Below are 25,250 nucleotides of genomic sequence, written 5' to 3'. Positions count from 1 at the left end.
TGCAATGAACCGTGTCTCATTTTCAGTGAAACATGCCAAGCTAAGGCTAACTGATGAGAGTCAGGTCAGTTGGTCTGACTCCAGCGTATATTCCTTCTTACATCGCTTAAAAGTTTTTGCAGCCATCTTTTTAAATGTAGGAGCCCTTAGCCAATCAGAAAGCATCTTACTGGTACGTCGTTGAGTGCGTTGCCACGGCAACATACCACAACGAAGTGGACTCGGTCGCTAGTGACTGAATGTTGGAGAGCTTCAGAATTGCTACATGCGCCGTTTATTCACCTGCAGAGTGGTAATACTGTTTTTTCCTTGTCATTGAAACAAGACAACATGTTTAGCCACCCATTAAGTTTACTCCAACGTTTATTGACAGAGAGGTCTTTACCAACGTTTGAAGACATCGGCAATGCGATTTTTTTTTTCTTGTGAGAGTGAGCTATTAATCATGTTCAAGTGTAATTCTAATTAAAAGTATTACATTCCATATATTTTCATCACGTTAAAGTAGTTTTAATGTAAATTTCCTCCAAAAGTAGCGACAGGGCTTGGAGAACTTGCCCTAGCTAACCGGTACGTGCCGTTAAGAACGTTAACTCTAGTCTACTTACTTATTATTAGCCCACATATTAGCATCACATTAAAGAAAACCAACGTATTTGGTTGCTGCGTAGCTAGTTAGCATGAAATGGGCACTTAATTAGCTCTTTGCATCACTAAATGACACGCTCTTCTCTTCAATGTCCTTTCCTTTATTTTTTGCAGGTTTGCTTCAAGACACATCCAAAATGACAGCCTTTCAGCCCCCCTCAAGAACAAAGACGCCGTTAAAGAATTATAAAGTTGTTCTAAAGGAGGACAAGCCAAGACGGGTGAGGGTATCATGCTAGGACAGCTTGTAACTTTGCACAGAATTAGAAGTATCCCCTGAAATTAAGCACATATTGCAACCAGGTTTTTCCTCATGCATTAACAGGGGCCCAATTTCCTGTGACTACGCTTTGGACATTGTCCAATGGTTTTAAAGAAGCTGCTTCAAGTGACATATTGTCCTAATAATTATCTTGGCTTCTAAAATCAATATCTGACTGCAGTGTTTTGTTGCAATGACCTCAGCTCAGCAATTTTAGTCCGCAGCTCTCTCTGTGGGCAAGAGGAGTAGGAGGTACTTTTACTTGACTGAGATTTTTCTCACTTCAAAATGAGATTAACATAAAACAGATTATCTGTTCTTACAGTTGATTAATTGATTTCAGATTTTGTGATTGTTTATTTTTGATCATATTGCAAACTTCGTTGAGCTCATTGTGTGATAACAAAAGTGAAGTGCAATGCATACACAAATTAATTATTAAGCATTAGTAATATATATATATATATATAGTACAATTGAAATGTGATAGGATAATAATATATATCATTTTAAATAAAGCAGTGCAACCATTATATCCAACAGCACTATGTTCAAGTTTCTGTGGGCTTTTATGCAAGGGTTTCTTCATGCAAACACCAAATGATTACATTTTAGGAGACTTTTTTGAGAAGTCACCATCTAAAGATAAGCCACACTATTTCATTATTTTTTTTAAATAACAATAAATTTACTCATGCAGCTTTGTTGTCTGTGGATAATAGAATGGTAGATTATGAATACACACCTAACTGGCAGCTATTGAATATTGCATATACAATAACCCCCCCTGCTACATTATTCATTTAGATTTTAAGCTTAAATCCCTTTCTGACATATCCTTGAAATAGGCTAAGTGCAGTTAGATGTTTCTTTGCTTCTGCTGCACTGATAAAGGGATGCCAGAAGATTGTGTAGGGGGTCTTACACACCAAATGCTGCATAATTGTCACTGAAGGGGAGAATATTAACATTCTTTGAGCACATAAAAACTCATGTACTTGTTCTTGATGCAGGCATCTTTGCATGTGTCATAGCTGACAGCTTTAAGGTGACAGTCTACAGCTCTTGTGCTCATTATCTTTTCCCCATTCCATCAGTGGTAACAGTCTTGTTTGATGGGGTGCCTCATGACTACTAAACTAAGAGGCAGTAAACAGGTTATCAGTGCAGTTAATGCAATAGCCTGTGCTGCTGTGTGTTTGCAGGTGACTCCATCAGTTTACACCCTGGAGATGTTACAGTCCACAGAGGAGCACCTGGCAAACACCAACGAGGTGCACCCGCCTCGCATCCTGGAACTGCTTGACATGAGCAAGACTACGCATCACAATGTAAATGCCATCCAATGTTTTGATTCCTCTGTAGCTTAATAACTTGGTATGCTTTCACTATTCAGAAAATGAAGCAAAATTGTAATGAGAGTGCAACCACAAAAAAATGTGTTCAGATGGCACAGTGGTAGTGAAAGTTTCCATCACACACTCATAACTAGGATATACTGTATGTTTGGAGCATTTGCATTATTCCAGTTACAATAAGTCAGATGTGAGCGCCAAAGGGTTGAACTAATATAGTAATAATATAAATGTTAGGGTTTGTTTCCCTGCTTTGTTTGCTTCTTGAAGGAAATGTTAGAAGAGGCTGTTAAATCTAGTCTGTGGCTTAGGCCTCCACCTTCAGCACCCTCTAAATTTTCCTACCCCCTACCCGAACAAGGGTCTGTATCCAATCCCTACTTTCATCTTTGACTCTACCTCTTTACTTTCTACCCCCTACCCGAACCAGGGTTTGTATTCCCACCCCGCTTTTATTGGTGCAGTTGGTGAGAGGCAGGGGTAGATGATGGTAGTGTGGCAATCGGCAGTTACATGTGGCATCTAGGCCTGTGGTAGCATTGTAGCAGCTAACAATGGCTAAAGCGGTGATAGTATGATAGTATCTTAGCAGTTAGTATTGGTAGCTAGCAGTTAACATTAACAGTATAGGTGAATTTAGCTTTATTGCCTTCTCCTGTTCCTCTTAGCAGGTAGCGGTTAGCACTTAACATTAGCTAAATGGTAGCATCGGAACTGTATTGTCTTCTTCTGTTCTTCTTAGCGGTTAGCATTAGCATTAGCAATAGTTAAATGGTAGCATCTGTACTGGCCACTACCTGGAGCATCTCTGGGTCAGTTGAACGTGGCAGTGCTGTTTGGATTGTGTAGGAGCAGTGTGAACTGGCACTAGGGGGGGTGACTCTGGGACGCCGCAGTTCACCGCCTAGCCTCCTGGAGGTGTAGTGGGACTAAGTAGGCGAAACACTGTTGAAGGGAGGTTTCCACCTGATGATCCCCAGAGATGTGTTAGGAATCACTGCTCTTTGGCATGTATAGAGGCAGATTAGAGCTCCAAGGTTCTTCACTAAGAATGAATCCTCTTTTTGAGCACAAGTATCTTGTGTTTAAATTAACTAATAAATATATCTAAATAAAAAGAATGAATATGGTAGACTCACTTAAAGGATAGATGAGACCAGAAAAAAACAACAACAGTGCGTTCAAACTTTCATCGTCATGTCATTATTTCATCATTAATCCCCTGCATACAAAGCATGTGTTGTCTGCTAAGGTCATTCACATTGCACTGAAGCTGCTTCCCCTTAGTCAGCAGGCACTAATTGATGGGCAAAGGGCAACCAATGTGACTGAATCCTCTGTACTTTTTGAATCAGAATTTAATGGTGGCTTGGAGCAGAAAAGTTCATGAGATGCCAATGAAATTAATGAATGCACCCTTATCATAATTAGGAGGACCCATTTTTGCATCTCGCCCTGTTCACGTTTTTTGTTGGCTTGTCGAATATGCAAATGTGAATATGAGTAACCCCCACTGTGCAGGTGATAAGTGGGAGCAATGACAGCAAGATCTCTTTAGGTCATCCTGAAAGCCACAAAATTGCACACTTTATCCAGTACAGCACCTACTACAGTATTCACTATGACTGGCAATGATGCAATGACAGAAACTAAATGAAAATCACTCAAGTTGAGTTTCAAAGCTTTATAATTTGTCATATTGGGTAACATGCTTATTCTCTTTCCTGCGAGCGTTTGATGATAAGATTGATACAGCATCCATGTCCGTCCGTTCAATATGAAGGTGCCAGTAGCTGGTTAGCCTTGCGTAACATGAAGACTTGAAACAAGGAAACAGCTAGTCTGGCTCTGTCCCAAGATGAGAAAATCCAGCACTTCTAAAGTTCACCAATTAATACATTTGATCTTGTTTGCTTAATTTGTACAAAATGGTTATTTCTCGATAACACTACAAAAAACCAGGCCAGGGGTCTCCACCAGTCTTCCGGCCTTTGTGCTAAGCAAAGCTAACCACCCACTGGCTGTAGCTTCATATTTAACAGACAGATAAGAGTGTAGTATTGATCTTTTCATCTAATTCTCAGCAAGAGAACAAGTAAGAGTTATTTTTTGAAATACGTTGTGAAAAACATTAAGGTGACTAAATATGTTATTAATGACTTCAAACAACCTTAATATAATACATTAAATAAATATATACTGTAGCTACAAATTAGGCTACCTAGAGGAATGCAATATGTTTTATATGCTTTCAAACCTATGTGGTAAATGTGTATTATATAAATTCAGAAATTGATAGCACCAAGTACACATACCCAGGAACTCTGCTCTGAGTGTGAGGAGCAAGGGTGTGTGTGACCTCAACAAAAAAAACGAAAGCAGTTTGTGTGTGCATGTCTTAGTTGTCCTTGGTGGATATGGATCAGCCGCTTTTCCAGCCCTACCCATCTGAGCTGGTCTTCCAGAACTTCACTCCTGCACAGACCTATAAGTTACAGCTACATCTCTTCAACAAAGACAAGGTGTGTGAATGAGTGATGAATAAGTAAATAGTTACACTAACAACATGGCTCCTGAGCCAACATTACAGTCAAGACCAGATGTGAAATAAAACAACAGAAAGCTGTTTTACATCACATGTGAATGTGTGAGTTAGTATGTGTGTGTGTGTCACTGATTTGCATTGGTCTATAAGGAGAGCAGAATGATTGGAAAAGGTCATGGGGAATTGAAGGACATTTATCTCTGCAAGTTGTACAAGACAAGATCAAGTTACAATGAATAAATCATCACTTGTGTGCCTGCGTAGCTCTGTGTTTGTTGCTCTGTGGGGTGTGCAATTGGGTGTGATTTTTTCTTCCATTTTTTTTGGTCAAGGTTTCACGACAAGTGAGGCTGGAGCTGCAGGACTCAGAATATTTCCATGTGGTCGGTCCAAAGGAGACAGGTAGCAAGGTTGTACCAGGGATGTCTGCTACTTTCGTAGTCTCCTTCACCCCACAGGACAACAAGGTACTGGAGACAGAGGGGAGTCAAACTGCTCCATAGAATAATCATACACAGAAGGCTAGTATCATGGTAATGTGCACTTATGAGGCTGATGTAGAATTTAGATTAGATGATTAGATGAGGCTGTAAGACTCATCTAATCAGACCTGCAGGGAAGCAGAGGATAGGCTGTGGGTAAGAATGTGAAATTAGAGATTTAAAACTCATAATCCTAAGTAAGCACTAATGAAGACAATAACACAGCAAAAATGCATAGATTAAATAGATAATATGATGTCAGTGATAGATTATACATGAAAATTGATTCATGTACTTGGCATATTTTGTGCACAAATCTCTCAGTCCAAGACAAAAGGTCAAGGGTCAAGGGTCAGGAATTAGGTTACAACAGCATATCCTTTTGTCGTCTCTTTTACTGATACTGTTGGCAAAAGTGAAACTTGAGAAGCAAAGGTCAACATGAAATGTAGCAACATTATATTAAAGGTAACATAATCCCTCATGTGTGTCATGGCTGTTTTACAGTGGTCACCACACCTAGCTGTTTTTAGTCTGTGTTTAATTATCCCAAGACGATGAACTGTAATAACTTCTATCTCTCTGACTATTGATCTAGCGCCATCATCAGGCCAACATTTTAATTTCACTAATATATTGGCTTATGACCAAACACATGAATTATAATGACATTCCTATCAGGCTTAGCTCTCCTTTGTGTTTAATTCTAATAAGCAAAAATTTGTATGCTAATATGCTAAACTAAGATGTTGAACAAGGTAAAACATTAAATCTACAATACATCAACATGCTAGTATTGTCAGCAGTGAGCATGCTGATGTTAGCATCTTGCTCAAAGCATCACTACACCTAAATGCAGCTTCACACAGCCACTAGCATGGCTGCAGATGATTAGTTTTGTTATTAGAGGCTTTGCCTGCTTTGCGAAGTGACGTACACAACCTATCTCAGAAAATAAAAACAGTGGTTTAGTAGGTAATTGGCTAAAAAATCAGATGGTGTGTGTGTGCGTATGTGTATGTGTGTGTTTTTGCTCTTATGTCCATCCAGGCTTGACCTTGAGGACAGGTGGGTGACATCATCTAAGAAATACTAAAATAACATATGCATGGAGCTTGAGAGTCTGACATTTTTGGGGGATTTTGTCCATCTAGGACTACCACCACAGACTGGTTTTTGTGACAGAGAGAGAGCGGTTTGAGGTTCCAGTCCGTGCCATTGGACCACGTGCCATTCTTGACTTTCCCGACGAGTTCCATTTACCTGTCTGTCCTGTGAAAGCCTCCACAGAGAAGACTCGCCTAGTCCGCAACATAGGAAATAGCAAGGCTAAGTTCACGCTACACACACAAAGGTGAGAATGAGTACAGGAGAGGCTTATGACTACTGTATTTGGGTGATTTCACATAATATATTTTACTATAGAGCAGAGGGTTTCAATCTTAAAGACCAATATAAGCTACCAAATAAATAAACTTTCATTTGTTAGTGTATAAACATTTAATTTATGCATTAATGCACCAACCCAGAATCCCAACTTTACAGCAAGCATTTTGCTTAGCATCCTCTTCAATAACCATTACTGTACTTGGTGAGAGGCACACATTTAATTAACATTTACAGTAATTACTATTAAATACAGTTAAGTCCCAATGAACATTTGGGTTTCATCTGACAGTCTCTAAAAGGAAATTCCCCCCAGCTGTAATGACACACTGCACCTTAACGTCAGTTTTTTTATTCCGACACGTGAAATTCCATTCTATTCTGTTTTTCCAGGCCTTTCTCAGTGACGCCCTCCTCTGGTACTCTTGATGTTGGTGAGAGCATGCAGGTTACTGTGAATATCAACCCAATGACTGTAGGAGACCACAGCCACGACTTGATTCTGCACTACCACACTGGTAAGAAATATTCATGCCTATGAAAAGACACAAATCTACGAAACTGTAGTAAAGCTAGTGACACAAAAAACAAATAACTGGTAACTAAAAGAAAATTATGACCATAACTTGTGATAAAACTAGAGTAAATAATACCCTAGAGTAATTTCTCAGTATCCCAGAGCTGTAGTGAAATATTCATCGCTGTCCTAATCAGCATATCCAGATTTTGTTTATAATAAGAATGACCTTGTTGCACTGAGTTTCTCATCAGGTGTTATTTTTCCATCAAAGCATATTTCAGAATCTATTTTCTAGTATACTTTAAATCAGGCATGTCAAACTGATTCCATAAAGGGCCGTGTGGCTGCAGGTTTTCGTTCCAACAAGAGAGGAACACACCAGGCTGGAATCAATTAATCAGCTGATTTCAGTCTTCAGCTGATAACTAATGATCCCTTGATGTTGATTGGTTGGCCTGGTGTGCTCCTCTTTGGTTGGAACGAAAACCTGCAGCCACCTGGCCCTTTATAGAATCAGTTTGACATATGTGCTTTAAATGATTCATAGAAGAGAGGCAGTAAGTTTTCAGATATTTTGTCTCATATCTGTCAGAATGTGTTTCTCAAACTGTCCTATCCTCTTGTAAAACACTGTGTCACACAAATAGGTTTCATGTGACTTTAACAAAATTAGACAATTGCAACACAAATATGCAAACATGAACCCACACAGTGAGACTTCAAAGTATTAAACAAGCGTTGCCTCAACATTGTACACTGTCTCATTATATCTGTTATAGCTTGGCACACAAATGCACACACAACACACAAAACACACACACACACACACACACACACACACTCAAACAAAACAATGGTTACTGTAATGTAAAAAGGCAGAGATATTCTACAAAATCTACAAAAAAGGAGTTTGCATAATCAGCATTGTCAAATGGGGTGAAACTAAAAGGATGAATGTGTTTACTATCATCACTGAGGTAAACACCATAATGAGATTCTCTTTCTGCAGCAATGGTGACCCTGAAGCAGAACGGGAAGGCTGAACAGGGCCTACAATTGACCCACACACACACACACACTCAAACAAAACAACGGTTACTGTAATTTCCTCTGTGCTGCTCAGGGTTTGGCGATAATAGCTGGTAGACAGGCATTCTCTTTAGTCAGATGAGAAGCCAGTTTGTTGCATTCTGTCCTTCAAATATTGTTGCATGTGTATTTCGCTGTGTCTCTGTCACATATGCAGTCTTTATCTGTGTTTTCCATTCACAAACTTCTCTGTAGCAACCCAGTACAAATGGACTCCCCAAGCTGGTCCAGTTAACTCTGTATAATCCCCTTTCTAATTGTATTCTTTTTGCTGCTTGGTTTAAACCCAACACATTGTGTGTACAACTGCATTTGCTTGTGTGAATATGGCTGGTTTTGGATTCAGAATGATCATTTAACCTTGGATGTAGCAGATAAGTAGATACTAATGAGGTACTTTGGCGCTTGTGTGTGTGTTTTGTGTCTACTTGAGGCCAAGAAGTCAAAGGTGACATAAGTAATGGTAATGAGAAAAGAACACCCTTTGGGAATTGGGTTGCAAACATAGTGGGAATTTAGCCCATGATGGCTGTGGTATATTGTATTTACTGTTCAGTGCAGCTTTCTCTAGGGGGCCTGTTATCTCTCCTCTCCTCTCTCCGCTCTGATTTCTTCTCAAATTACATCTAAATGGGAATGTACTAACTCACCACTATCTCAGTGTCTCTGGTTGTCTCTGTACAGTGTTGGATTTGAAAACTGGACTGAGTATGCCTTTTGCAAATCACTCCTCAAAGCTTGATTATTTGCATACTAAAGTAAACAAAAACAGGTGACTGGAACTGCTTATATGGCAACATGACTGACAGAAAATGTCAGTTTACGAATCTTTTGTGATAATAAAGATTTTGCAGTAAATGTTGCCATTCCATGAGAAAAAAAAGCAACGGTTAGCTGAATAACTTGACCAAACTGCTTCTTGTTTGTTAGTTTACATTCAGGTATTTGGTTTGTTCTACTGTAGCGACTCAGCTCAGTGCAGCAAATTAAAGGTATAATGTGTAAAATATGGCTGGAATTTTAGTTTAAAACATTCACAAAATGAACCAACATTATCAACAGAATGTGAACAAGGAACAGTTCTGACATCATGTCAAAGACTATATATTTATTGTGTTACAGGGATATCTGTTTAAATTAGCCTGCTAATCAGCTAGCCCTGGCCCATCCCTTATCTGTCTGTGTCTTGCCCCCCACCTCGCAGTTTCACTGTTAGATGTATGTCAGTGGCAAGTTTGCCACATTTCACAGTCTCTCTTTTGTTTTTTGAGTCCAATGAATAAGCAAATTAAACTCATAAAATGTCAAGAAAGGAAATATTCTTACACCTATTTTCCTTATTAAACTCAACTCAATCAAGTTTCTCATTTACTGACCTAAGACAATCTTGACACGTTAACTCATGATAAAACACACTTCATTCAAACTTGACAGAAACAAACAAAAAAAAATAAAAAATAAAAAATAAAAAAAATAAAACTCACTCTTTCCACTGTCCCACCTCTGCACTGTTTTCCTTGTCCTCAAACTGCCCACTATTGGTCTCGGAGGCTGCTGAGCCCGGTTCTGATATCTGCAGTCTAACAGTCCCTGGTGCTCTGAGGCCAGAATCAAGTCAGAGATTAGGGCTTCTAGCTGCATTGGTAACTAAGCTAACAAGCAGCTTGTAGTTACAACCAAAGATAGTCACAGCACAGAGCACGGTGAGCAGCAGTTACTCAGATGAAATGCTGCCTCCTATGTATTTTGGAGCAACCCTGTATTTTATGTGAAACTGTTGCCTGATAAATGCCTTTCGCAAAGGATTGTGCTATCTATGGTTTCCAAATTTGTGTTTTTGTGATCAATCTGGTCACTGGTTAACAGTGTTTTTTGAGTGATACCAGCTACGCTATACTAAAGTGTACTGTTGTTTTACACTCTGTGGTCACATGTTTTTTCGAGATGGCCTCAGTTGCATGCACAATTAGCCAGACTCCTTAACATCAAAGGCAAAATGACGAAGCTTTTGACTTTTCCTGTCAACACACAAGGGGATCAATTAGAGGTAAAAGGAGAAAGTTGTTGGAAAACATCAGTGCAGTGGAAGAGGTGATTTAACTGGGGCTTAGTCTGTTGAAAAGGCTTGTTGTTTGCTTCAGTTCATCCCTTTTTGAACACCCTACATGAGTTTACTGGTATAATAAAATTGTCTTTTTTATCGCTTTGATGCTTGGCATACATGTAATGATAAGTTAAAAGCAGAAGATTTCAGTGCAGAACCTCAGCCTACAGTAACTTGGCAAACTCGCCCCAATTGTACACTGTGGCTTGTTATGATTAGAAAAGAGCAATTAGTCTCACACTTCATATGTACTCCCAGCTAAACATTGGTAGATAAAATGATTAAACATGAAGTACGACTGGCTAGGTTGATTAACTAAGGGGATGCTTCATTTAGAGCCAAATCAGCCTTACTCCTGACCGAAGCCAGCCACATCAAAGTCGTCTCTAAAGCTAATTTCAGCTACACAGCTCCATAAAAGTTTTCTCAGTAGAAAATTCCCATGGTGGTGAACAAATACAGTAAAGCAGCTGTGTACCATGCAGAAAAACGGACTTCACTCTTGTTAGCTATGCATCGCTTGGGTGGATATTCCACAGTGCCCTACCCCCATTTTTTACTGTAAAACACTGTATGTGTTTGAATGTGTGTGTACATGAGGGAAAATTCAGTAGCATGCTGACACGACAGTCATTCTGTATCAGTAGTAGTCCTGAAAGTCCACCACGGCAAAGTCACCTTGTGAAAAACTGCCTGTTTATGATTGGACAATGGTGGATAAGAGCTGAAGCTGAAGTGTTCTGGCTTTGTATTCATATTCATCCATTTTGAGTTTATCATTTAATTTATTGTGATGCCATTCTCCAGAGCAGCGAGAGATCTGATAAAATATTTCTGTATTGTTCTTTAATGATGATTGTTTGTGTACAAAACTTCAGGATCTAGAGAACATATCTGTTTGTGGATGACTGTTTTTTTTTATTTTTTGAGGCTTGTAAAAGGTTGTTGTTGTTTTTTTTTACCTGTGTGCATGACCTTAAAGGAGCAGAGGTGCGGTGTGGCTATGCAAACAGGCAGGCCTACTGAAGGAGTGCCAACAGTAGTGGTGCTCAGCAGCATTAAGCTTTTATAATGGGAGGGTCAGTCCAGGTCCAGAACACCACTTACAGCCCATCAAGAGACTATCATTTTTAATTTAACACCTTTCCCTGTCTTCCTCACGCTCATGTATGTTTCAGGTCAGCATGCTGCAAAAGGCTTTACTCTGCTGAGGGTCCATTGGAGACTTCAGCATAAGCTGGCTGATGTGGCCTGTGTGTGTTAGTATGTTGTGGGCCATTTGCATGTACACCACAGTGCTTGAAGCAGGTACACACTGCATCTTTATTTCCCATTGTCAGTAAAAAGCCTGTGCAGCTTTGAAGAATAACAGTTTACTCAGCTCACTTGTTTTCCATCACAGTGAGTAAGAAAATCCTTGTTCTGTCTTAAAAGTGAGTAGACTCTGCGCTGCTCCAGTAACCCTCCCTCCCTCCATCACTCAAACCCCTCTCCTCTGTCACTGCTGCTGATTTAAATGAAAAGACAGACAGCTCTTAGGGAGCGCTGAGGCATCTGCTTTGACAGGGCTATAGCACCGAGGGGACTTCAGCACAACAGCCTTTTACAAAAGCAGCACACACACACACTAACAGCAAGCAGCTGCACATAAAGAAACACACACACCTAAAATGTAAGTACAAGCATGTGCGTCCACACACACACACACAATGCAGAGCTGTTGTTTGTGCCATAATCAAAGGTAGCTGGGGAGGGGGGGTTGAGAAGTTCTCTCACTGTGTACATAGAGAAATTATGAGAAGAGAAAGCAAGTGGGGGGAAGATGGGTTGGTGGACAGTGATGATGAAAGCTTAGCAATAAGCTGCAGCTCTCTCTGCCTGTCAACTGCTGTCATAGCATACGGATGCTGGGAGATAATTGCTTTTCTCGCTGCATTCCCCAATTCTTCTTTCTCTCTCCCTCATTTCCTTCTATCACTCATCCTCTTTCCTGTATGTTTTCTTTTCTCTCCTCTTCTCCGTCTGATGATATCTCACAGCTTGCTAGTCTTTCTCACAGAGTGAGAGCAAAGACTTGGCCTTCCTGTGGAACTGTGCCAGGTTTTTTTGTATCCACTCTTTCTGCCTTTAGGTAGAGGGTGGAAATCTCATTGATAACTGGCGTGTTGGAAGCAAACACAAGCACTCCTTGAATTCTAAGGTGTTTTTACTGTAGGGCATGCATGATCATTGTATAGATTTAGGCAGCCTCATTCTTCACAGTCTGGTTTGTTTTTTCCTTGAGCCAGAACTGGGCTCAGTTTATTGTCAATGCATCTAAAAGCCAAATAAGTGAAATGGGAGAGTTTTGCTACTTCTGAGGCTTTCATGTTACTCAGAAATTAGGTATCTCAGGTCCTAATTAATCACTTCTGCTCACTCGTATTCAAACCAAGGCAGAGATGGATTAAAAGCTCTCCTATGCAGGCTGCATTGAGCGGGACTTGAAACCTAATGGGATGGCTTATCTTATGAAAATTCAACACATTTGCTCATTTATTGTGGAAGATAAATCTCCAGGAAACAGTCTGTTTTGGTCTTAGAGCCTTACTCCTCTCTTCTTTGGAGTAGTCACTCGGTTGACTGAATCTCTTAGTCTCAGTTTTTCTTTGATGGTGTGCTTGTCTGGTGTTAATGGACTGACTGTTAATCACTGCTGGACTGTCCTCATCAAAGGTTGAATGAAGCAAGTAAATATAGTTTAACTAGAGTTGATTTGCAAATAATTAATTTTGAGTAATTTAAGGAAAGGACTCTTAATTAAACTGTTTAAGTGCATTTCAGTTGTTGGCTGTGGGTTATTGTTAGACAAGTTCTATTCGTGCTGCTCCACCTGTAGGAAAGCAAAGTCAGAGCAGCAGCAGTTGCAGTTTTTCTCAGTTTTGCAATTCAATTTCTTCAGAAAAATCAGTAAAAAAAAGAAAATCTAAGTATATAAAATACAATTCAGAACTGGCTAGATAGAACATTTTTTAAATAACTGGTAGAAAGAAATTACACTATCGTGTGATCAATATTATCCATTAACAAAAGCCAAGCAAAGACAGAAAGTACACAATATTTCTAATTCCTGAAAAAAAAACCAAACAGATTTTCCCCAAACATCTACAAACAAACAAATAAACAAGCTGCTGTTTTCTTTGTTTGCATGTTTTTCATGTGCATGCATGAGGTTCACATTGAAACTAAATAAAGTCAACAATCATAAATCATGATCAAAAGGAAATAAATTTCAGCTTTTGATGGTAAAACACCAAAGGTTAGCTTGTAAAAACGTTTAAATACTCTATATGTGTAATATATTTCAGAATCTATAAACAACTTTAACAGTAGCCTGCCTCACGCTGTTGGTATAAGCCTGCTACTGGCCGACTATTTCAGTCAGCATTCTCCTCCCCTGTCTATCTGCGTGTTACTGTTATGTGCCACACAATATGACTGTAATCAGTTTAAAGAAATACAAACAAGCCAGAATGATTTTTTCCCCTTTTTCCAGAATGATAATGGGTTCAGCTAGACCTTCCTCCAGCATTGAAACAGCACTAAAACCCAGTGTGGATATAGGTCTGGCTGTGCAAGACTACATTAACAGCAGCTATTAAAACACTCATTGATTGCAGACAGAAGTTCGGAGCCCTAGACTTACAGTATTCCCTGATGTTTCTATTTTTTAAGAAGAACTACTGTTGATTTCTTTGCCATAGGTTGGAGAGGAACCGTAGCCCTGAACCTGCTGCCACTGCAGCTTTGTGGCAATGACACCATGTCCTTGTTTTAATTTAACTTTCAGACCTCAAAAGTTTTACACTGTCAAAGCAGAGTCAAGTTTCTGATCCTCGGTGAAGAGCAGGATTTGACTCACCCTGCAGAGCAACCATCAATCCCTCCAGTCATTTGTTCAATAAACCAGCACTCCTGCAGAGTACTTGTAACTTGTAACTCATTCCATTCACTCCAATCAGTTGTAAACTCGGTCCACAAATGACATGGGAATATAAGATGAGAAGCAAAAAGTAATTCATGGCACGTCTCCATGATTGTTTTGGCAAGAGACAAGCTTTGAAAAGCACAACAATCACAATAAAATGAAATATCAGTTGAACTGCTTGCAAATGAGAAAATCCTCCATGTCACTTTGATCTCAGTTTTCATTTCTAGTAATTGTATTGCCCAATCTATCTATGTTTTATTCTTGTGAGGCATATGTTATATTAAAGACATGATGAACCACAGAAATACATGGAAAGAAGAACCTTGAAGAGTTCAGAGCCCAGACAACCTAGTGATCAGAATTCAGACATCCCCTTATGTTGTCTCCAACAGAGTCTGCTGTGTGTGTTGAGTAGGACTTAAGCTGCATATTTGTCCTTATTTGAAAAATGTAACCTTCACAGGTATACAGATATGAATAATCTCAGGATAAGCAGTGTGTTTCTACATGCTAAAGCTTCAGTCCATCTGATTTGAATGTAAACAAACACTCACTAAATTTACATAAGCCTTGTTCTCTGTGGCTTTATACAAAACATGTTTTGCAACTTATTTTTGCTGCTGGTTATGATTGCTCTTTCTCTCATTGTTGTATGTGCGCACACTGTGATGGTGGCACCTTGGTCCTACCACAGAGACTCAGTAGATGTCTTGTTAACCGTTGAGGACTTTGTCTCTTGTGGCTTGTGGCTTCGAAACTTTATTCTAGAGAATCAGACCTTGAAATCGCATTATATTGTGCTGGGAAACTGTATTGAGCTTAAGTCTACTACATTGTAATTTAAACCTTTCATATTTTTTAGGCATGATATATTTGACATAACTTCAGCTCAAAAAGGCTTTGCCAGCATAATAAAGGAAGTTGTTTCAGATTCCAGGTTTCCTGGATATCTTGAGAGCCATTTAATCTTGGTGCTCCTTTTGATCCAGAGCCAGTCTTTCAAAGCTAGACTTTGCAGTGTGTCCTTGACACTGTGAGTCTCTCCTTTATCCACTGCCCACATTAGGCCTGAGACTCCCAGAGGAGCAGCAGTGGCTGTTTAGTGGATCGAGTGTTGTGCTGGCCAGCACCCTAGTGTGAGTTTGAGTGTCTCTCCCCCCTGTAATGATGCCATTAGGGCAATGCTTTAATTAAGAACTAGCTTCAAGTCAGCTTGCTTGTTAAAGAAGCAGTAAAAATCAAGTTATCTCAGTCCTTTTGCAAACATGAGGTATGAAAAAAGAGACGTTTATAGATGAGTTATAACATAGACTCAGATTACTGTTACATTTAGGTCTGTAGGTTAATCGTTCCGACTTTGTAACATGGCAACTGCATATATTGCATAAAAAGGGCAAGAAAGCTGTACTTCCAACACCCACTACACACTGTTTATGACACTGAAGACAAGATTTCCTGTTTCCTCACAACATTCTTCTTGTCTTTTTAATGCCTTTTAATGATTTGAACTCTGTGACATCTGCCATGTTTTTTGGGATTGCAGATAATTCAGTCTGTGGCTTCAGTTTGCACCTGTAAGTGTCAAGGCATGATAGCCTTAAGATGGAAATTGTTGATATCACACATCATTTTTGTGTTTAAATTGTGTTAACGGGGCATGTTATTAAGGTAATGTTCAGTGAAAGCAAAATAACAAGACACATTCAGATGCCCCCTTTTTTTTACATAAAGTTTGTTTTGCCAGCCTGGTTCCAGGCTTCTGAATTGGTGCCAACATCTCAGATGCTGTCTTTAATTAAGTTCTAAACATAAATGTTTAAATAATGTGAAATAATTAAATGCAGACTTATCATGCTACTGATTTGTGGCTTTAGGGTGTTTCATATACTGTTTGATCTTGTTGTCTGTGTTGCTGCAGTATAAATAGACTACAATAAATGGCATGGATAAAAAAAAAGTGGAAATTAATATGCGCCCTTTGTCCCCAGTGAAATCTGTTCCCATGTGGACAAGGCAACATAGTGAATGTAATTATATATATATAACAGTAGGTCAGTCCAGTCTCACCATTTCAACACACATTCTTCTTTTTCCGGTAACTATATTATTGTTTTCTGTGTTGGCTGATTTTTGGATATTTTAAATGTATGAGAAAAATAGTGTCTCCTCACTCAGCTGCTTCTGCCTTTGTCTGCTGTTTCTGTGTGTCCTCTGCCCAGGTGAAGACGTGTACATCAGCTTGTATGGGGCTTGCAAGGAACTGAACGTCCAGCTTAAGTCTGAGTCTGTCCTGCTGAAGAAAACATACATTTCCCTGTCCACCGTACACACAGTGTCCCTCACCAACAGAAGTGATATCCCTCTTCAGTACTGTTGGACAACATGGTCCAGCCTGCAAGAGGAGGCCCTGAGCTTATTGAGGTGAGTATGTAGGCACAAAAAGGACTTAACGCAGACAGTAGAGGGTCGTGGTTTTGATAAGACTTTTTTTAGAAGTGTGGGCTGTATAAACGCCTCCTCTCCCTCTCGCTGTGCATGCATGTAGAAAATAAAATTACCTGCTGTGTTTTTTTGCCTTTACCACAGTACGTGTTGCCAGAAGTAGCTCAAGTGTCCATCATTTACTTTCTGTGTGCAACCCTTTCTTCTTCTCTCTGACCCTCCTCATTTCTGTCTTTGTTTTTTTTCCTTTCACTTCCTCTCCCCTCCTCCCTTTCTCAAGGGAGAGCTCACTGCTCCAGCAGAAGGAGGCGGGGGAGAGGGAAGGGTTGCTTTTTCAGTGTGAGGCCGACCCGACAGCGATCCATCGCCTGCCGCTGCTGTCCAGAGCTGTGCAGGAACGCAGAAGCCAGGCTGTGCAGGACCACCGCCTGGCTCTCTCACAGAGCTGCATAACTGTGGAACCAGCGGTGGGTTTGTGTGTGTCTGTGCTATATCCTCTCTCTCTTGCCCAGTATCACTCAACCAGCTAATTGTTGGTCCACATCCTACCAATGGATTTGCAGTCTAGTTTCTGTCCTCCTTAAGACTGTGCTGTAGAAATCATATCATCTCTGATGTGATGTGTCTGAATCATCTCATACTTTTATTAATACTAGGGGAAACATATCTAGAGTATATATCAACTTGTATGGCAGGCATTCGGTAGCTTGTCCAAGGACGCTTTAGCAGGTTGGATGTTTGGAATAAGGTCCTTAGAGTGAAAGACACTTTTTCCTACATGCTATGCCACCTATGCTGCCTTGTGGCTATAATGACAGAAATGAGAATCTGTTTAGATTCCTCAATAAGATCAGATCTGTGATTAGATCTGTCACAAAGAGTTAAGATTCAGCTCTTTGGTTTGCATCTAAATCCAGCCTGACTCCTCAATGACAGGAGGGTCACCATCTGGGGCCTTTCTGCCCAGGGACCTTCAGGTAGCCTGACCTGTTTTGACACTGCCTTCCCTTTTTTCTGCCAGTCACTCCTCTCCTCAGCTCAGCCAGGTTCCCTGGCCAGAGCGAAGGAGGAGAGAGAGAAAGTGCGGGGGAGAGAGAGCAAACAGTCTTTAGGCCAGTCACAACACAAACTTTGAGAGGGCAATGAGAGAAATGGTCAGCAGTCTAAACACATATACCCACCCACCCATGCACACACATAGTCACACACAGGTATTAGTACGTGTTAGAGAGAGTCAGTGTGTGTGCAGAGCTTGGAACGAACTGAATTAACTGTCACATTTTCTACACTGAAATGAATCCAAAAAACATAAACTCTTGATGGTCCTCAAACCCATCTGTTTTTTTCTGTGAGACTGAGAGAATATGCATTTACTGTGTGTCTGCTTTATGTCCTTTCAGAAAAAATAACTTTTTTTTTTCTTGTCTTTACATGGTTCAGGAGGGTGAAATATGGCCCAACCTTACAGCACAGTTTGTCATTGTCTTCAAGCCTGAAGAGGCCAAACTGTACCAACAAACCATATACTGCGATGTCACAGGTCAGTGCCTATCTAGAAAATACGACACTCATTTAGGTTTCACATGCAAAAGCATAGTCTCGCATATAGGCTATCTTTACAATACAGTAACAACCAAACAATGTCCAGTTTTTAGCCTAGCCTTAGCTACCAGCGCTAGGCGAGGACAGCCTCACACACACACACACACACACACACACACACACACACACAGTCCACCACTTTGGTGAACAGAGGCTGACATTTCTGGCTTTTAGTGAAATGTCTTTGTACTTGGATTGATTGCCATGACATATAGTACAGACATTGATGTACCCCTCAGATTAAATGTAATCACTTTGGTGATTTAAACTTTTCATCTAGTGCCATCATCAGGTCAAACTTTAAAATGTGTCCAGTTTTTATTTTTATTTTTTTATGTCCAGTAAATATTACAGGCAAAGACATATCTCTAATAGCAGCAGGGCAGAGAGGTACGAAGGCAGTGGAGGTTTTTAGACCATTACCAGGTTGAAGTACGTAACCTAGGTCAAGTACCAATTAGCTTCCACAATTCTTCCTGACTTAAACGTGTCTCGCTCAAATGTGGGTTTTGTCTATTTTATCTGTGGTCACAGTCCCACACACATAAAATCAAATATGAGTAGGGAAGCAAGTTCCAATCATGACTTGTCACTTAAAATCCATTTTACTGCAAGATGTGAAACACTCTCATCTGGGTCTAGATACAGTATATGAGATAGCAGGCCCAATTGGGGTCAGAGGTCTTAAACAGTGTGTAAATGATATGGTGAGTTTCCAAAGTTATCTTTACAGTGCTCGAATGAGGGTGCTTGTAGTGTTAAAAAAAAGGTGCGATTTGGGATCCAACTATGACTAACAGTAGGTTAGGTTGAAGGTAGAAGATAAAACTAAGAATATGTATTATGGTTTATATCTACAGCAATTTTATAGTGACACTTAACACAAACTATGACTTGTTTCCTCAACTTAAACCACCTTAAAATCAGAGGATAACTCTTTCTTTTATTTGTTTTTCAACTGATTGTTTTTACAACTTCAAGCAGACAGTACATTCCCGCTGTAAATCAATAGCTTTGGCTTTCTCATAAAAGATTCTCCTTCCCTCAGTGGGTTGGTGCAGACAAAGGTTAGACAGACAAGTCTGGGTAGCAAACCGTGTCTGTCTGTTTGTTTATTGTCAGGACAGCTCCTCTCAGCTATATCTCTTTTATGTTCCCCTTCTCCTTCAGTGTATGATATCCACAATCAAACTTGGTTGAAGTTCCCCCAACCCCTAAATCTTCCTAAATGGTTAAACCACTGGATGAGTCAATGCCACTTGATCTCATGTTCATATGAGACAATGCAGTGTTAAGACCCCAATATATTCATCTTCGTCCCAGTGGTAGTAAGAGGTTGTTCAGAAATTTGCATGTGGCCGCCATGTGTGTCTTCTGAGCCGGAGGCCAGATTTACATTAATTTCCATGTTTTCTGAGGCAGGTGACAACCTGACCAGCCTAGGTCAATGACAGCTGGACCGGAGACCACTGTACCCTGATTACTCACTTTGCAAACGCTTCAGAAGCTTAGTAAGCAAAACTGAAGGGTAGACCACTCATGCCCTCTAGTAAGGTCACAGAGATAAATAGAAAGAGGCTGTGGCAAAGTGAATGTTTAGCAAGTATTTAGACATTTTGTGTTTGGACTGACGTTTGATTCAGCACTAAACTATAGAAACATAAAAGCAACCTTTCCAGTTCACCTGCATGAAATCAGTGCTAGATATATTCAATACCATTTGAGACTATTTTTCCCTCTAGACAGTGAATCGTTACTTTCGATGTAGTTGTGCTGTTATGTTTGTTCTTCTTGTTTCATTTCCTATGACCATACAGCATACACTTTTATGTTCCTCTGTCTTTAACTTTGTTATGCGATTTTCCTGTGTCTGTCTGTGCATGTACACAGGCCGTGAAACTCGGTTACCTCTGACAATAAAGGGTGAGGGCATTGGACCTAAACTCCAGCTCAACTATAATCTGATGAACATGAAAAATGTGTTCATGGGTGACAAAGATTGCTATGAGGTAAGAAAGGTTAAGCCAAAGGAGACAGTTGTGTCGTATCAGAAGATGATCAGTAAGGACATGCTTGTTATTTGGTGATCTTGAGGTGTACAGTTTATGATGAAAACTGTGAATCTGAATGTTGTAAACAGCTTATGTGTGGCATCCTCTCCCTACCTTGTATAGTAAGGCTTTTCATCTAGTTCAGGCTGCTAAAAACGCTGACAAAAATCTAATTATAGCAATTATGAAACACAGAAACAAACAAGCCATGACAGCTATACAGTGGGTGAATGCCTGTGAAATGTATTATATACACTTATTATATAAATAACAATGGCATTATATCTTTATCACTGACAGTACATTTGTTGTAACGATGAAAAAAGTGCTAAAGTTACATTTGGTGTCTGTTCTTGAAAATAAGACTTAACTATAAGTCTAAACTAATTAAACAGTAAAACAGTTCCAACATAAACACAACTCATAAATTCTAATAAACTCTCATTTATTGTTGTAGTAAATTCATCATTGATTCATTCAGTGTTTTCCGCTAAATGAAATTAGGCTCCCAGAGCACTATTTGCATTGTTACCTTTCTCTTAAAGCTGAACTCAGATGGATGATTTTACAAAATATAAATGCAGTTCATGCCTATTACTTGATGATTGATGGTGGGGCTCATACAAGAAAAGCATGACTTGAGGATTGAATCAGTGGATCCTTCTTTCTGTCCAGGTGCAGCTGTCCAACAGAGGACTGATTGATGCCCCTTTCAGGATGTCAAGCCCCGACACCACTTTTGGCCGCTGTTTCTCTCTAAATCCTGAGGAAGGTGTTGTTCCCTCTGGGGCCTGCCAGATTGTAGAAGTCACCTTCCACAGTCACATCTTGGGAACTTTCTCTGAGGACTTGCTGCTAACTGTCACAGGACAGCCTGAACCACTTACCTTGACCTTCAGGTGAAGTTCGCGAGTGTAGTAACTCGGGACATTCAGATTTTATCACAGTAACTATAAAAACTCAGCCTTAAAAGTGGTAGCAGTGTTACTGATCGAAATATTACTTTCCACTACACGCACACTAACTATTTTAGAATCTTTCATCTTGCTGTTGTTGGTTTCAAGGTTTCTCAAGGCTCATGTCCTTGTCTTCTCTTTCAGGGGTTGTGTCATTGGTCCCACATTTCACTTTAATGTTTCAGAGATCAATTTTGGAGATGTAGGCTTCGGTGAGTTACCTTTTTACTTAGTTTATCTGGCCTCATTCATTTTTAAGTTGCTACATAACATATATTTTACTATATGTATAGTATGTACTGTATATCATGCCTCTATTCATCGTGGTCTCTTTCTGTCTGTCCCTATATCTCTGTGCAGGTTTCCCAAGAACACTGATTTGTTCCCTCTTCAACACCTCCTATGTGCCTATGACCTTTGCCCTGCGTGTCCTGGGTGACGGATTTGGTTCTCCCAGTGTAACTTGGGACAAACAGTTGTCTGACATGTCCAGGAATGATTGGCAAGTCAGTGATGCAACAAGAGACATTCATGCACAGCCTGTTGAGTTCACCATTAGTCCTGCTGCGGGCTCTGTGCCTTCCCTGTCAGATGTCCCCATTAAGGTACAATAATATATAGTCATTGAAATTAATTTTGCTCTCCTAGCAGCATATTACAAGTTTTTGTAAAAATGTATGTGTCACAATGAGAGTGCAGCTGGTGAAGCCAAATGCAAGAGACAGCAGACAGACAAGATCAAATGCTGAACTCTTCATTGAAAATAACCTAAGCTGAGACAGCAGGCAAACAAAGCCAGTGAATCAAGAAAAAATTAAAATACAATCTAAACTGATGAGAAAATAAGGTAGAGAAGCTCAGGAGAGAGGAATGGCATGATTGAAGCAGGAGAACAGGGAACGAGCTGATTGGCTGGGGAAAAGCCTAGAACAGGGCAGGGCTAACGGGGCTGATGGAGGGCAGGTGTAGGGAGGAAGTGTTGAGTGAAAACCAAGCAGAAGAGAAGCACAGGAAGGAAACACAAACCCAGAAAACAACAAATACAGACAGGACTGTGACAGGGCCATGACAGTATGCCAAAGCTGTACTAGACAGTATGATTTTGTAAAAATATACCCATATTTTCAGTCTAAATCATTAATTGCAGCTGCAAAACAGATTAACATTGCATCCCCCCGATTAAGATTGCTTGAATTTTCTGTAATGAAACATCTAGTAGGTACTATTACCAATATATTTAAAAATATTGTTGACACTTAAGTTGCCCCTGAAATAAACTTGTAATCTGTCCTCTGTAAGAAGAGTCTACTAGGCAGTGGTGATTTTATCCTCTTCTATATATAAAAAGCTAGAGGGTAATGCCCACTATAGTCAGTTTCACTATAGCTGACTGAAAAAAAGGGTATATTAAAGGAACAGTTTGACATTTGAGAAAATTGCTTTCTTGCTGGGAGTAAGATAAGAAGGTCAATACCACTCTCATGTCTCAACATTAACTGTGATGTTAGAGCCATGAGTCGATTAGTTAGCATAAAGACTTAAAGTAGGAGGAAACAGCTAGCCTGGCTCTGTCCAAAGCAAACCAAATCTTCCTCTCCTTCCAGCACCTCTGGAGTCGTGTCTTCACCATGAGGCTGCCAGGCAGCCAGCGGTGACTCCAGGCAGTCACTATTCCCACCAAGAAATATTTTTTGCATAACCCTCCATAAAACTGCAACTTTTTTGCTTGGCTTCAACTAATGCGATTTAAATGTCTCAATTAGTAAGCTTTTGAGGCATTGGTAGGTGGATTTTGTTATCTTTTGACAGAATCAAGCTGGCTGGGTTCCCCCTGTTTCCTGTTTCTGTGGTATCAGTCTGTACTTTCTACAAGACAGTAAATTAACCAACCTAATTTCAAACTGTTTCTTTTAGAGGTAGAATTTGGATTGCAGAGATAAAAAAAGAACTTTGTTTTTTTCTGTATTAAACACTACTTTAACCTTCAACTTCTTTGAGAGTTGCCCTGTGATGCATGAATCAAAAATTCTATGGCAACAAACTAAGACCTGCCAACCACAATTATGTTCACAGGTGTTCATGTAATTAATGCTAACTGTATTGCTTGAACCTTTTGTGGACTTTTTTTCCTCTTACTTTCCTCTTACTTGCCATTCAGCAGTCTGGAATCACCTGTTACATTATATTGATGTTTTTGTTCTTTCCTTCATTAATGGCTAAAAACAGTATAATTCAGACACTAAATGCATTATGAACACTTGATACAGATTTGGCTGCAGAAGTCCCCACAGTGTGACATGACAGGGGAGGATACTGTTGTGACCATATTTTCCCACAAATACCCTTTGACCCCAGATCATAATTGAATTACAGTGCTGCTTGCAGTTGGGCTATAAATATATAGGGAACCCATTTTTCACTTCATTGGTTAGATTAAATAGGGTTAAGCTGTGATTTATGTTTTTTGCAGCTCTTCATACAGATTAACATCTATTTCTAAAGAGGAGTTTCTACAACCTAAAAGCATAGAAGACCATTCAGAAAGTAGAGCAGTCCTCCCAGCTGTCTGACTGTAATGAATCAAGGGGTTTTGTTGGCAATTCTAGATTTTTGAATGGTGGTGTACAAAATGTGTATTATACTTGCAGGTGACGCTGTGTGCCAACACAGTGAAGAGCTACAGGTTGTTGCTGGCGGTGGATGTAGAGGGTGTTGGGGATGAGATTGTGACTCTGCCTATCTTTGCCAGGTCAGACACATTCACAGATGTGAACATACACACACTCTGTAACACGCAAACATACTCAAACGTACTTATATATCAGTTGAAGTTAGTTTTGTGGCATCTTGTAAGTTGCAGCAAAATACTTATAGTTAGGTCTGACTTTGCCCATTCAGGACACAAACAGATTATTGGGTCACTTATCCTGTATTTTTCCCCTTGTGCCATAACACTGTTTGATCCTTTACATTTGAAAAGATACTTCATGAAAAATGAATGAATAAAAATGAATCACCATCCCTCTGTCCTAGTAAGATGGAATGTCATCGCTCTAAAATGAGCGTTAAATATGAAAATAGATTTTTGAATAAGATGTGTCACAAGATGCCATAAAACAGCAGAGGTTCATCTTGCTTTTTACAAACTCCTATCATCCTTTCTCTTGAAGTAAAGTCCCTTTTTTGTGGTAGTAACCTCTGCTGTGCTGCTGGCTGTCGTTAGTAATGTGGTCCATTGAACTTCCATACATGTGTCGACAAATCACTGGAGTATTTGTTAAATATTCACAATGTAATTTTCATTGCAATACATCCAACTGTCACCCGCACCATCACTTATAGCAGGGCAATGGTATGTGACTTCCTGTGATTTGTCACCTCTTATTAATAGACTGCAGTTTTGGCATCATGCAAAGCAATTACTGTTGCGCTTTATAGATAAGCCTCAGATATTTTCTTCTCTTCTCTCCCTCTATTTGTCTTTGTTAATAGGTGTGTTGTTCCTGATATTGTGGTGGAGACTCCAGTGTTGGACTTTCAAAGGTGTTTCCTCAATCATCCTTATGAACAGAAAGTGCGACTAATCAACACCAGCACTCTGCCAGCCTGCTACGCCGTGCTTGATCAGGTTAAGTAGATCATTGCAGTAGATGATTTATTTGTGTGTGTGCAATGTATGTGGTAGGGTACTCACAGATTAATGACTTACACAAGAACAAAACCTGTCAAGACAGATGCATTAAAACAATGGCTAATTTCCAGTTCAATACAGCTTACCATAAAGCACCACTAAAGATCCTTAATTAACATGTTATACCTTGATTTTTGTACAAACACA

General features: G+C 39.8%; 1 protein-coding gene across 1 annotated transcript in view; it reads left to right on the top strand.

Annotated features, from left to right (window-relative positions):
- Positions 1-785: 785 nt before the first annotated feature.
- Positions 786-25,250, top strand: part of hydin (HYDIN axonemal central pair apparatus protein) — an 82,517-nt gene continuing 58,052 nt past the window's right edge. The window contains exons 1-15 of the mRNA XM_041938586.1: positions 786-869; positions 2,116-2,241; positions 4,668-4,787; positions 5,143-5,277; positions 6,447-6,646; positions 7,072-7,196; positions 16,581-16,782; positions 17,084-17,270; positions 18,244-18,343; positions 20,296-20,414; positions 21,132-21,355; positions 21,557-21,624; positions 21,773-22,017; positions 24,061-24,161; positions 24,905-25,040. Of these exons, the coding sequence (XP_041794520.1) occupies positions 786-869; positions 2,116-2,241; positions 4,668-4,787; positions 5,143-5,277; positions 6,447-6,646; positions 7,072-7,196; positions 16,581-16,782; positions 17,084-17,270; positions 18,244-18,343; positions 20,296-20,414; positions 21,132-21,355; positions 21,557-21,624; positions 21,773-22,017; positions 24,061-24,161; positions 24,905-25,040 (2,172 nt within the window). The remainder of the gene's footprint in view (positions 870-2,115; positions 2,242-4,667; positions 4,788-5,142; positions 5,278-6,446; positions 6,647-7,071; positions 7,197-16,580; positions 16,783-17,083; positions 17,271-18,243; positions 18,344-20,295; positions 20,415-21,131; positions 21,356-21,556; positions 21,625-21,772; positions 22,018-24,060; positions 24,162-24,904; positions 25,041-25,250) is intronic.

The sequence above is a fragment of the Chelmon rostratus genome, chromosome 6, assembly GCF_017976325.1.
Source record: "Chelmon rostratus isolate fCheRos1 chromosome 6, fCheRos1.pri, whole genome shotgun sequence".
NCBI classification, from domain to species: Eukaryota; Metazoa; Chordata; class Actinopteri; order Chaetodontiformes; family Chaetodontidae; genus Chelmon; species Chelmon rostratus.
Note: the sequence above shows the minus strand (reverse complement) of the source record. Positions and strands in the feature narration are given on the sequence as shown.